Source organism: Fusarium falciforme, chromosome 7 (assembly GCF_026873545.1).
Source record: "Fusarium falciforme chromosome 7, complete sequence".
NCBI lineage: Eukaryota > Fungi > Ascomycota > Sordariomycetes > Hypocreales > Nectriaceae > Fusarium > Fusarium falciforme.
The window spans coordinates 3,311,161-3,324,180 of record NC_070550.1 but is presented as its reverse complement, the minus strand read 5'-3'; the positions used below and the strand labels follow the sequence as shown (position 1 = coordinate 3,324,180).

At 51.5% G+C, this 13,020-nt stretch overlaps 5 protein-coding genes across 5 annotated transcripts; 4 read left to right on the top strand and 1 right to left on the bottom strand.

Annotated features, from left to right (window-relative positions):
* Positions 1-899: 899 nt before the first annotated feature.
* NCS54_00968700 (Hypothetical protein) lies at positions 900-1,430 on the top strand (the record flags this gene model as incomplete). Its single annotated transcript, XM_053155026.1, has 1 exon — positions 900-1,430. The coding sequence occupies one exon, from the start codon at positions 900-902 to the stop codon at positions 1,428-1,430; it is 531 nt and encodes a 176-aa protein (XP_053011001.1).
* Positions 1,431-2,402: 972 nt separating this feature from the next.
* On the top strand, positions 2,403-4,108 carry NCS54_00968600 (MFS domain-containing protein; the record flags this gene model as incomplete). The annotated part of the gene is made up of 4 exons (XM_053155025.1): positions 2,403-2,662; positions 2,721-3,099; positions 3,153-3,230; positions 3,287-4,108. 4 exons carry the CDS (start codon positions 2,403-2,405, stop codon positions 4,106-4,108), a joined length of 1,539 nt encoding a protein of 512 aa, XP_053011000.1.
* Positions 4,109-5,476: 1,368 nt separating this feature from the next.
* NCS54_00968500 (Hypothetical protein) lies at positions 5,477-7,638 on the top strand (the record flags this gene model as incomplete). Its single annotated transcript, XM_053155024.1, has 2 exons — positions 5,477-5,663; positions 5,714-7,638. The coding sequence occupies 2 exons, from the start codon at positions 5,477-5,479 to the stop codon at positions 7,636-7,638; spliced, it is 2,112 nt and encodes a 703-aa protein (XP_053010999.1).
* Positions 7,639-8,517: 879 nt separating this feature from the next.
* NCS54_00968400 (Hypothetical protein) lies at positions 8,518-9,570 on the top strand (the record flags this gene model as incomplete). The annotated part of the gene is made up of 1 exon (XM_053155023.1): positions 8,518-9,570. The coding sequence occupies one exon, from the start codon at positions 8,518-8,520 to the stop codon at positions 9,568-9,570; it is 1,053 nt and encodes a 350-aa protein (XP_053010998.1).
* Positions 9,571-11,753: 2,183 nt separating this feature from the next.
* Positions 11,754-12,917, bottom strand: NCS54_00968300 (Hypothetical protein; the record flags this gene model as incomplete). Its single annotated transcript, XM_053155022.1, has 1 exon — positions 11,754-12,917. The coding sequence occupies one exon, from the start codon at positions 12,915-12,917 to the stop codon at positions 11,754-11,756; it is 1,164 nt and encodes a 387-aa protein (XP_053010997.1).
* Between the last annotated feature and the right edge of the window lie 103 nt (positions 12,918-13,020).

Genomic DNA, 13,020 nt, shown 5'->3' with positions numbered 1-13,020 from the left:
TCTTAGACAGGAGGTGAAGGATAATGGTAGTATTAGTAGTCTAGCCTCAAATTAAACTGTCATTGAGTTTACGTAGCTTTGATAATCTGATTCCCGATAACTGCTTCCCTCGTGAATCATTGTGAACATGGGAATCCATAGAGACAGGGTGTCACTGGCCAGGCATGGTGGTGAAAAGCACATTGTAATACATAATATTGGCACAGAAACACAACTAGCGGAGCGTTTTGAGACTGATGAAAGGCTGCTTACTTTTGTAGCTCAAATCCGCATCACCTGCGCCGCCCTACCTTTCTTAATCCCTGAATGCTCTGATCAAGTAGCCACAAGCTATGGTCTGAATGATCTACTTGCCCGCGACACCAACTCATCCATGTAGTCACGTTCAAGCCTCCCCGAAGACTGATTAGTATCTCGATACAACCGCGGGCACACCAAAAGCTCGTAGAAAGCGTCAAAATAAGCAGGGCTTTCTCGACCAGGTTGACGCAGATCCTGTCGCGCAACTACACGGCCTGACTGACGCTAGTGTCCTCTGGGAAGTGGTCCAAGAGTTAGGTCTCTTCCTAATTCGGCATTGGGGCTTTGTTCAATCATAAACGAGCCACGTCACGGTTCATAGATGCTTTGTAGCTATGTCATGTTCAAAGAACTCTACCGAGTTTCTTACTTTTGTTCACGAACAAGGAGCCACCCAGAAAAGAACAAGAGGAGAACATCACGGCCAAAGACTATCCCATGCAGATTCACGAGGAGCGGATGATAAAGCTGAGGTCCTCTCTCTTTCTGTTCCGCCCTCTCTCTGTGCTAAAAATTGTATTCATCTGTTTTACCCGTTGCAGCGACACACGAGGCACTTCGCCAACACGAACCACTGAGAAACTAACAAAAAGGTGGCCATGGAACAGGAGCATATCCAAACCAGTCACGTGGACGAGCATGGGGAAGCAGGTGATGGACACAGTGGCAAGCAACAGGAGGTCTTTGCAAAGGAGGAGCTGATCCCTCCCACCATACGCTACAAGCAATCCTTTGATTCTTCTGGAAACTGTTCAACCATTGCAGTGTATTCTCCCAAGTTGGCATCTGCCACTTCGTCAGTTGAGTCCTTCCACAGCGCATTCACTTCGTCTCCGAAAGAGGACGAGGATGAGGATGGGAGATCCGAGGATTCGTCGATATGTGAAGGCCAATATGCGAACCAACCTATGGAGGATACCCATGATGCCAGCCAGATCGTCGAGGATGATCCCCTGCCACGCCCAGGCCTAGACCTGCCGCCCACTCGGGCACAGGCTCTAGAAACCTGCACTAAGTCTCCCATGTCCGACCCGGACAAGGAAGCAGAGCCTTTGGACCGCATCCGTCGAATTCACAAGCGCATCGCCAAAAACATCTCTAGGAAGCTTACAAAGCGCAAGGAGCACTAGCGCGCTGCCTCCAGGCCAACACTGGCCCCAAACTGACAGACTTCTTTGTGCTCAGATAGACTTGGTCTTGAAGATTTTATCTCGTCAAAGTAGCCCTAACAGCCAATTTATACCCTTTCAATTATCCCTCTGTGTCATGATTTTGCTTTGTTGCGTGATGTCCGGATTTGTCAGACGCTGGTCAACGGCACCGGCATTCCGATCCCCGATGATTATCCCCACTTTAACGATCCTCCGCGCCGATGCTCCGATCTTCCGACCATCCTGTTGACCATCCGATGAATTTTTTTTCAATGGTTGATAATCCTCCACAATTAAATAACAGTCCAATAAGATGTAGTAGGTATTCCGTGATTTCTAACAATATGCCGGACCCTTCTCTCCCGACTGAAGAGTCTCATGCAGCATCTAGCTTATCACGGTATTTGATGTCGGAGACGGCTTTCCTTCCCAGTTAATGTTTGTCAGATCTTTGCGATAGAGGCAAGGCGTATAGAGTAAGACAGGTAGGGATGCCGTTGAGACACCATGCATGCTCGTTGGTACCGGAGATGCGGCCACAAACGGTAGCCACACATGCACCGACGGACGGTTAAAGAACGTCAACATCGGGAGTATCGGCTTATAAGATCGTGACATAGCTACTGCTCATTCATTCAACAAGAACACCACGTACTTTGCCACCGAGGCTGATAAGAACGCTCTGGTGAGCGATGCTGCTTCTCGACTTGGAGGCGTCGGAGGATCGGATGGTCGGACTCGCGCACGCCCGGTACCCCTGCTATAAGACTGACACACCACCCTGGCTTCAAGGGGAATTACGCATCCCAATTCCAGCACCCAGTTGCATTTAAATCTAGATCTCCCATTTATCTTTTCGTTCCTTCTTGGCATCTGTGCTCTGATCTGACAAGCAAGCACCACCTACCGAGCCACACCAAGCTGCTTCCCTCCCATCACAGACCGACCACCATGGTGAGACCAGGCTTTCCATCCTCAGATGGGGAAGATGCTGGAAGCATAAGGTCTCAGTCTACTTTAACACGAACCGACGTCGAGGGGGCTGCAAATTACTCGGCAAATGCAGAAGCGGAAAAGGTGTCGGATGAACCAGACGCAAACCCCAACATTGTTGACTGGGACGGCCTAGATGATCCCCATAATCCCCTTAACTGGCCTAGCAGGAGTAAGGTTGTTCAAGTGGTGATTGTGAGTCTGTTCACGCTCAATGCGTAAGTGTTTCTCCCTTCTTTTTCCACTGACAGCATCACTGACTGGTGATGGCTCTAGAAACCTCGCCGCTACCATGTACGCACCTGGTGCACACGAACTGGCCGCCGAATTCAACATTACAAACTCCACAGTCGTCGCACTGACCGTTAGTCTCTACGTACTGGGTTTCGCCATCGGCCCTCTCTTCCTCGCGCCTCTCTCCGAATTATACGGCCGTCTCATCATTTACTATGTCTGCCATGTCTTGTTCATCGGTTTCACCTTTGGATGCGCTTTCAGCAAAAATACTGGCATGTTTCTTGCCTTCCGCTTGCTTGGAGGCTGCGCCGCCTCTGGTCCCATGAGTGTTGGAGGCGGTTCCATCGCTGATATGTATCCTGTCCACGAGCGCGGGAAGGCTATGGCTCTGTTCAGCATGGGACCTCTTATTGGGCCCGTATGTGCTCCTTGAATGAATTGAAGTTGAACCCAATGCTAACCATGTCGCAGGTCATTGGCCCCATCATCGGCGGATTCGTTTCTCAGAATATTGGCTGGCGGTGGACCTTTCGACTCATCCTGATTGTGGTAAGTTATTACTGAGTTCCATCCTTCAGCATGGCCGCGCTAACGTGATGCCCCAGGCCGGTGTCATTCTTGTTGCCACAGTTGTCTTTGTCGGCGAGACCAACGCTGCCGTTCTCATACGCCGCAAGACTGAACGCCTTCGCAAGGAAACAGGAAATGACAAGCTTGTTCCCAAGTTTGATAGGGCCGAGACACCAAAGCAGATGCTCCTCCGCGCCATCGTCCGCCCCCTCAAGATGCTCATCTTTTCGCCCATTGTCTTGCTCATGTCGCTCTACACGGGTATCATCTTTGGCATGATCTTTTTGCTCTTCACGACTTTTACGTCAGTTTTTTCTGGCACCTATGGGTTCAGTGTCGGCATTTCGGGACTGGTCTACCTTGGCCTTGGTATTGGAATGATGCTTGGCTTATTTACCTTTTCCAAGACCAGCGACAAGCTGATGAAGATGAAGGCAGACCAAGGAGGCTCGAAGCCAGAGGATAGACTCATTCTCATGAAATGGCTTGGAATCACCACCCCAGGGGGCTTCTTCTGGTATGGCTGGTCCGCCTACTACCACACCCACTGGATCGTTCCCATTCTCGGCACGCTCTTTATCGGTGTCGGAGCTCTCTTTGTCATTGTCCCCGGACAGCTCTACCTAGTGGACTGCTTCGGAGCCGAAGCAGCTGCTTCAGCCCTTGCGGCCAACTTGCTCATTCGTTGTCCCTTTGGTGCTTTCTTGGATCTGGCTGCCCCATCATTGTACGACAAGCTCGATCTTGGATGGGGCAACACGGTGCTGGGATTCATCGTCTTGGCATTTACGCCTGTCCCTTTTCTTTTCCATGCCTACGGAGAGACTCTGAGGAAGAAGTTTCCGGTTGATCTGTAGCGTGGAAGCACTGCAATTGTCTTTCGGCCCATCTAATATTTGACACAATCTGCAACATCTGCTGGGTGAGCAGGATCCTTCTACAAGACCATCATCGATTGTTTCATTCATCCCTTTAAATCTCTCTTCTCCGTCTTATACAAATTTTCTCTTTCCTTTTTCTTGTCAGTTATATCAGATCTGCGGTATGTCGGCCGCACCACACAGGATCTCGAGGATATACAACACGGCTCGCAATTGCAGGCGTTTCACAATGACCATGTGCCAGAGAAAGTCTGCTTTCACACTGGTTCACGAGGAGTATAATAGACCCATAGAATAGGTAGCGACTCTCGACTTCTTGACCTCACAAGTGGTTGAAGCTAGTGAGGTCATAACCGTCTTCTACAAGCGATTGATGATGGATGGGTGCAGGTCGAGCTGGAACAACCTGGAAGCTCTTGGCTATAAATAGAAATAGAGATTGACCTTGAAATTGCCGATATCGAAAACATTGAGAATCTGGAGGTAACTTTAACCAATAATAACCCTTATCCATTGGCCAAGGGCGCGTCAAAGGGGGTCTAGGGTCGGGTTGACAAGACATTCAGCTGGGTCGTCGGATTTGCCGCGATGGCCGCATTCGAAAGGAATGCTTGGTTAGTCAATCTGATCCAAGACTCAATAACTCGTTCTTTTTGGCAGGCGGTGAAGATGACAAGGGCGATAATGGGTCTCGGGTATGCGAATGCTCCAAAAAAAAGGACATTTGAGTCGTGAGCCACATTCAACGAGTGGAGAAGTCCGGTTGCAGAAGTCTCGGAGATGCAAACGGTGGAATGGCCTTTGATTGACGTCACATTTGGCAGGCAGTAAGCGAGAGACAGTTAATGCAATGCAATTGAGCTGAAAAATCCCCTTGATATGGCCTATTGCTGTGGCTTGTGGACAACCAACAATGGCTTCAAGTCTCATCTACCTAGTGCTTATGTTCAGCTCCTCATGTAGGGCGAACTATTGATCCGTGCAGATCGATCAAGGATAGGGATATCGAGAGGCTAGACCGCAGGAAAAAACAAAAAACTTCCATCTATCGATGTGTGGCTTCAATACAGGCTGAGACAAAGAAACTGGACCATGCCATGGACGGATCCGAGCATTCCAGATGACTGAGATGGATCATGGGGCAAAAAAGAAGGGGCCCCTTTTAGGAGCAACAAGGGCGAAGATGGCAAACTTGAACCTCTGGTGAATCAAATCTCTGATCATCAAGAATTGCACTTCCTTTCGATTACCCTTCCTTTCAATCGCCCAGCTGGACACGATACTCTCACTCATGACGACAGAGCCAGAGGCAGAGCAGCCGCCTCAATCGGTCGCAACACCACCATGCGCCAAGCCCGTTCAAAAAGACAAGGTGGCTACATGGAGCGAGGCATCAGCGCCCTGATTGTCGACTCGGCCACTCTATCCAGGCTGGAGGGGGAGCCTCCAAAGACGCCAGAGCTGAGGGTGGAATCCGACTCTACCGAGACTGACGACGATTCATTTGTGACGACGTCTCATCCCTGGACGGGTAAATGACCCTCTTTCAGCGCTAATCGCGACGCTAAGATTGATCTGCAGAAACGTGGAATGGCCAGGATCTCAACATCAGGTTCGGCCATGGTACCAAGGTGCCATTTGAGAGGCCTTTTGTGGCGACAGGCGATGAAGACCATGAACTCATCGCCGACAAAGATGATGAGAATTTATTCCGGGACTCGATCAGCAAAAGTCGCCTTTTCTTGGACCCCAATCGGTCCATCTCACAGCGTTCACTTGGTCGCATTGAAGAAAACACCAAGCCCCCACCACTGGAACCGACCGTAAACAATGACCTCTTCCACTCTTCTCTCCCGGACCGCGGCAAGATCATGACGGCAGCTCAGTTTGAAAGTTACCGAGAGGTCAAGGGACGCCAAGACTCGAGTCAGGCTGATGAGGAATCTCATGGTGATGGTCGTGATGATGACAGCGACAACGAGGATGAAGCCGCGATCTCAAAGCGACACCGGAATGAGAGGAGGAAACAAGAAGCTCACATCATCAACTACCGAAAGAACATGATCAAGACCACCGGCGACCCGAATTTACTTCTAACCAGGTCAGCGCTGTCAACACCACCATCACCGCCTCAAGACGACGACGTTCCTCTTGCCTTGCTTCAGGTCCGCAGACGTCCAAGTGGGAGTAGCCGTCCCCCAACTCGTCTGGACAATCCCAAGCCCAACCCCAGCTTGCGAAGTACTATTCAACAGCCCGTGAGGAGACCAAGCACAGCGCGAAGTATTGCGTCTCAGCAACCTACCAGACGACCCAGTACGGCGCGGAGTGTTGCATCCCAGCATGGACCATCTAGAGGGCCTAGTACAGGGCAGAGCAAGGCATCTCAGAACCCGAACTCTCCATTACCAGTCTTTGCACGTGGACTCCCTCACGATCCCTTTGGCGCCAACAACAGAAACGTCCCTTCTGGAGCCGTGTATCCTCCGCAAGCTCAGCAGTCTCTCTACCCCGGTGGCTTGGTCAGTGTCATTGCCATCGAGCAACGTGATCGAGCCATGCGTCGACGAGCTCAATCTCGTGCTCCAAAGATGAACCCACAGCAGAATCATATGCACTGGGGAGGAGGAGCTCCAGCTTATCCATACGGCCAGGCATCATCTATGTACGGAGCGCCTGGTATGCAACAGCCCCAAATGCGAATGTCTCACGCTCAACCAGCTCCGAGCCTACGATCCGACATGCAATCTCAGATTATGCAACAGACGGCGCAAAACTTGAACTCGCAGTTGTGGCTCATGCAGATGATGAACTGTATGAATCAGCAGGGAAACCCCAGCTTTGCCCCGATGCCTCAACAGCCCTGGCAAGGCTACAATCCGATGCCGCAAGTCAATGGCTTCCCTGTACCTCCGCCAGCTCCGGTCGAGTCTTTTTCGACCTTGCCGGGGTATGCGAATGCTGGCATGGGTCCTGCGGGAATGGATTATGCTGCGTTTCAAGCAGCGCAGCAGTTCAGGGTCAACATGTCAACCCACCGACCTGGAACCATGTACACGCCTTCGATCGCGCCATCAGAACGAAGCAATGTTGGACTCCCAAGTCGATATCGACCTGGCACCGTGTACACTCCCTCTATAGCTCCGTCGGAACGAAGCACAGTCGGTCTTCCGAGCCGATATCGACCAGTATCGAAAGCTGCCAGTCAGAGAGGAATCGACACAAACACACCAACCAAGGAGACAAGCAGTATTAACAGTTACCTGGGCGCAACTGGGGGTGATACTACGTCTGTTACCCAGAGTGGTAGCAGTGGCTTTGGCTCAGGGCAATCAGAGCAAGGGACGAGAGTGAAGAAGGAGAAGAAGGACAAGAGAAGAGCTATGTGGATGGGTAAGAGGGAGACAAGTGATACGAGTTGCGCCACGTTGGGATGTTTCTCCTCACAATCTCCCTCTCAGTCTCCCGAGGAAAGTCGATACCATAATAGGCAATGGGGTCGATGAGGCCCTGGAGGAGAACGGAGCATTCCTTGACTTTTCTTTTGTTGTTGCGTCATTCTGTTCCATTGTACGGATTTAAACGATATCCCTATAGTAATATTAGACTTGACGCATAGACTAGAGGCATTTTCATCAAGTGGTAGAGCAGGTTGCATTTGGTAGTTTAGACACTCGACGCGACGTAATCAACCTAATAGCAGTACTGCTGAGTATCTTGTTGATTATCAATCTGCGTGATTATAAGCACAAGTGAGCTTGACCGAGACGCATTAATTAGTTTCTTTACCTTGTTCCGTTCACATGCGTGCCCAACATGGGATTGTTGGTATCAATGACGTCTTCAACAGGAGGTAACGGATTTAACATGGGATGGATCAGCCAAACACGGAGACTCACCTCAACCTCCAAGACTCGATGACTCTTACGCCGTGTTGCCAACTAGTCTCATGGCTGCCACATATGCCTCATTGATGCCTACTCCTCCTTTTGCCGTCATAAACCCAGATATTTGCCGGAGCAAGGATCCGAATACGGCCAAGGTCAGTTACCGCCTTTCTAGACTATTCCACCTTTGTGTTGCCGGAGTCGTTTATCCACATCGACCCACAAACAACATTAATAATGCAAAAGCCTCCAATAATTGCCTCGCCCAGTCCGGACTTAACACCGCTTCTTAGAGCCGATTGGACAGGCTCTGAAAGTCTATCACGGTCAGTCGAGGTATCACGTCGTGTTGAAACCAGCTGTCGTCATACCCCTCACTTGAAGGATCTCCACCTCGGATCAGGGCGGTCTGCTGGAGTTGTATATAAACAGCTCAGCCCGGTACCTCTGTTTGTTTCTCGTTTAGCAAATAAACGAAAATCTCCATTATCCTTCAAAATGTCGGTTGTCAAGTCCTCGTACGACCCCAAGGACATGCAGTTCCGCCACCTGGGCCCCACTGGCCTCAAGGTGAGCGTGCTCTCCTTGGGAGGATGGTTGACCTACGGAGGCACCCAGAAGGGCAACATCGTCAAGGAATGCCTGCAAACCGCCTGGGACCACGGCATCAACACCTTTGACACCGCCGAGGTCTACTCCAACGGAGCTTGCGAGGTTGAGATGGGACAGGCCCTGAAGGAGCTCGACTGGCCCAGAGACGAGTATGTCCTCACCACAAAGGTCTTCTTTGGCACTGGTCGCAAGGAGCCCAACACCCGAGGTCTGAGCCGCAAGCACATCGTCGAGGGTCTCAAGAGCTCTCTGGAGCGTCTCCAGCAGCCTTATGTCGACATCGTCTTCGCCCACCGACCTGACTACGCCACCCCTCTCAAGGAGATTGTTGAGGGTTTCACTCAGGTCATCCGAAACCTCAACCTTGCCTACTACTGGGGAACTTCTGAGTGGAGCGCCCAACAAATCGCCGAGGCCACTCAGATCGCCGAGCGATACAACCTCATCGCTCCTGTTGTCGAGCAGCCCCAGTACAACGCCTTCCACCGTGAGCGCTTCGAGGTCGAGTATGAACCCCTCTTCAAGCAGTTCAACTACGGAACCACCATCTGGTCTCCCCTGGCCTCCGGTCTCCTGACTGGAAAGTACAACGACGGCATCCCCGAGGGCTCCCGCTTCGCCACAAACAAGGAGTTCTTCAGCAAGACCATCGAGGCCCTGCAGACCGAGGAAGGAAAGGCCAAGATTGAAAAGGTCAAGAAGCTCACTGCCATTGCTGAGCGCCTGGGTGGAAACACATCTCAGCTCGCCCTGGCCTGGTGCCTCAAGAACCCCAACGTCAGCACTGTGATCCTGGGAGCCACCAAGGTTGAGCAGATTGAGGACAATGTCAAGTCTGTGAAGCTTTCCGAGAAGATCACAGATGAGATTTACCAGGAGATTGAGGCGATTCTCGATAACGCGCCTACCAAGCCCTTTACCTATGGACGGGACAGGTAGATGATTATAGACAACAAAGAGTAAATATTTAATAAAATACACGTCCTGGACTATCATGAGAGGGACTTGCATCAATGTTTAATCTCATTCAACGGGATTCATCGTAATATCTTCAGCGGACAAAGTGACGGAAGAGAAAGGCCATTAAGATGACCCCAACTGGAGAAGACTGAGGCCAAAGTGTCTAATAATAGGACTGGATATCCAACATACTAGCCTTACTATTTCGTATAGTATCACAAGGCAAGACTCGAAGACATGGCCCCGTGAGTCGGGACAAATACTGCCGCTGCTGTTCACCAAGTTGACTAACAGCATCCAGCCATCGAAGGTCGTTGTATATACACGACCCATAAACCACTTCGGGTTTGCCCCACAACAGGAAATCTAGCATGAGCGTGAGTGCATTGTAGACGAGTTCACGGCTGGCGAGTTGATCTCCTAGTCGAAACCGGGGTGGGTGACACTACGTCGGGGGTTGAAAAGCCGCTACCGTGGATCTTGCCCCTGGCCATGACGATGAAACTAGTAATGTATGCTACTAGAGTTTGTTATAGTCTCCCTCGCTGTTCGCGCTTACTATTGGCCTTCACCAGTGGCTCTAGTTACCGCGTTGGAGGAATGGGAGTCTACCATACAGCCCATACTGGAAGCGCTTGTGTCGACTCTTGGGCTACTATTGACAACAGCGACAATTCCTTCCCATGCCTCGTAGGTAGCATAGGTGGTTGAGTGGAATACTGGCTTGTGTTGATGCGCCAATTATGAATCGCCATGAGGCTTGTATGAGTAGATATGTATTACCCTACTCGGGTGTACTCCACTCTTACTTTGGGTTTGCCTCACAAGTGAAAGCTCTCTTCACTCTAAGCCAAATATACTCCAGCAGGCTCATGAAGACCCCAATAGTTCCTAGGTAGCAAAGAAGGAAAATAGGCGAATTATTCGAGTCTTGCAAGAGCATGGGTGTTCTCGGGCCGTTCCCGAAAACACTGACCCCTGATCACGACTCGGTCCATCAGAGAGCCAGCTTTCCGAGGAAGCGAAGAGATACAGACTTGCACCGTCTCCGAGTCTTGGTTGCCAGACTGTGTACCAGACTGAACAAGATTGACCCCTGTAGAAGAAACGCGGCAAACGCGAGAAGGGGGCATCAATCCCCGGGTATCTTCACCCACCCAGCCCCCGAGGATGTTTCACCCGGTGTGGGGCGTTTGTGTAACCTCGCCTGCAACCCTCTGCCTACCACAGCGCGAGTTTGCAATTCGTTATGCTGGAGCCTGCCTCTGTGCATCGGCAATGCCTGGTCTTGCCAGCTGAAAAGCATGTCGGAAGCCACTCGTGGTCACCGGTCAAAGTGATGAGTCCTTTCAGTGTGTTGAAGCACAGCTGGGCAAGCCGACATTTGTCTCACCGAAGGCGGGCGCGGGATGTGCACATGCAGCCGGGTCACATCACATCCCAACAGTGGCTTCCGGCTCGTACTCCGCTAGGTCGGGGTAGAGGCCACCTCGGAAACCGGGGCAGAGCCGTGAGGGAGGGGATGGGGGATCACCCGTTGTGAACGATCACGGCGGGTGATGGAGATAGGATGGCACACAGGTCAAATGCAGCGTAAGCAGCCCAGGTCTTCAAGCGACATTATTGTACAGGGATCTTGTGTAATTTGGTTCTCGGCATCAGTAGTTACTGTACACGCTGGAGTTCCAGGTGATTGAACCTGGCACCAGGGCCTGAATGCTAGGCTTATCTACCTAGGTACCTACTGAACTTGTGACGCGTCGCTGAAGCCTACTGGTCGGCCTTTGCAACATCTCCCTTGACCGGTTGATCCCCATACTTACCCAAGGGTATCTAACTCAAAGCCGGCTTCCATGGCCAAGCTTATCTGCCCCAAGCCGGAGGCATCTGAGCCTCTGAGGCACTGTGTGGTAGAATGCCAACCTACCCACTCACCTTGACTCCCCGCGGTTCCCGGTTTTTTTTGCAATCTCAAGTGTAATCAGGCTCCAGAAAGACGAGGAACACGGCCAGCTTATGCTGGAATTGTTATCTGGGGCATCTATGCACGCTCAAACGCAGCGCCTGCAACATCCATTTGTCCAAAAGTCAAGAGTCAAGAGTCAGTGACCACCACAAAGAAACAATCTGCATCATCCCCCTCGTCAGCCAACTCTCGGGCCTCAATACTCCGGGGACGGCCAATACGACATGAGAGTCCTGGGCTGCTTCTGCGTCGTCTGCTTGTACCGCCTCTCCCACGTTTCAGAGTCCGTCAGAAGGGAATAGTGAAGCCAGTCAAAAACCTTGGACAGCGGCAGCCGAATCTCCCCGGAAAACCCCTCCAGATCCTGCACCGTGATTGAGGTCTCTTGAGCGTCGTAGCTGGCCTCCATAGTGCCAAGGGGCGCCTCTGGGTCGAAGTCGGGGTTCACCGCGCGAACCGTCAGCCACTCCGTCTCAGCCAGGAGCTTGTCCTGAACCAGAAAACAGTCCCGTCGTATCCCCTCCGGAAGACCCTCTCGCATGCTCTTGAATCTTTCCCTGAGCGCATCTGCCGATGCCCCGTCCAAGGCAGCGTCAGATACGAAGACAGTCTCAAGTGTCAACCAAAGTTCGGCCTTTGGCGGGCGACCACTCCAGCTCTGCATGATCAGTTTGCCCACAGTGTCATAGCGCTCCTGGAACTTTTTCCAGGCTTCATCACTGCGGGGATCACTGTATTCAGTACGCATCACAACAAAGCCCCATCGCGGCAGATCCCTGTCCACCATAGCTTGCACCCACGCAGCACGATGGCCCTGCCGGGCAATCTTGAGTTGATCACTCTTTCGACGTGCCTCTGCGGCCCTTAATTTAGTGTACTGCTTTCGCTTTTCGGCGGCTCGCAAGATTGCTGGTCCTTTGATGGCCTCGCGGCCCTTGAGAACAAGCTCGCGGTCCTCTCCCGACAGTTTCATGATCCTCTCGAGGTCGGTTGCCTTGTTTGAGATATTTCTCCAGTCATAGTCGCAGCCACGGATGATCATGTCGCACTCCAACATGCTCAAGTCTTCGACTTGGGTCAGAGCCTTTTCGTAGAGTTGCTCCTTTGTACAACCAAGGCGTTCCTGGCAAAGTCGTTCCTCATCTTCGGGTGGGATTCTGCCAAAAACGCGGTTTTTCTCGGCCGGCGAGAGAGACCCGGGGTCATCGTTGGCCCGTCGATAGAGATCTCTCATCTCATCATCAAGCATGAAGGGAATGATACGACCATTGACGTGATTGTTCAAGGTCTCATGGGTCAGGCCAAGCTCTTGAAGCGATAGCTTGAAGCCGTCCAAATAGACAACCCCCTGCTCAGGCATGACGGGCTGGGCAAGTCGATGGATGATGACACTGACAAAAGGATAAAGAAGAAGTAAATGTTTGTTTATCAGAAGAAACGATTGCGAGAATCTCGCGGGGTTG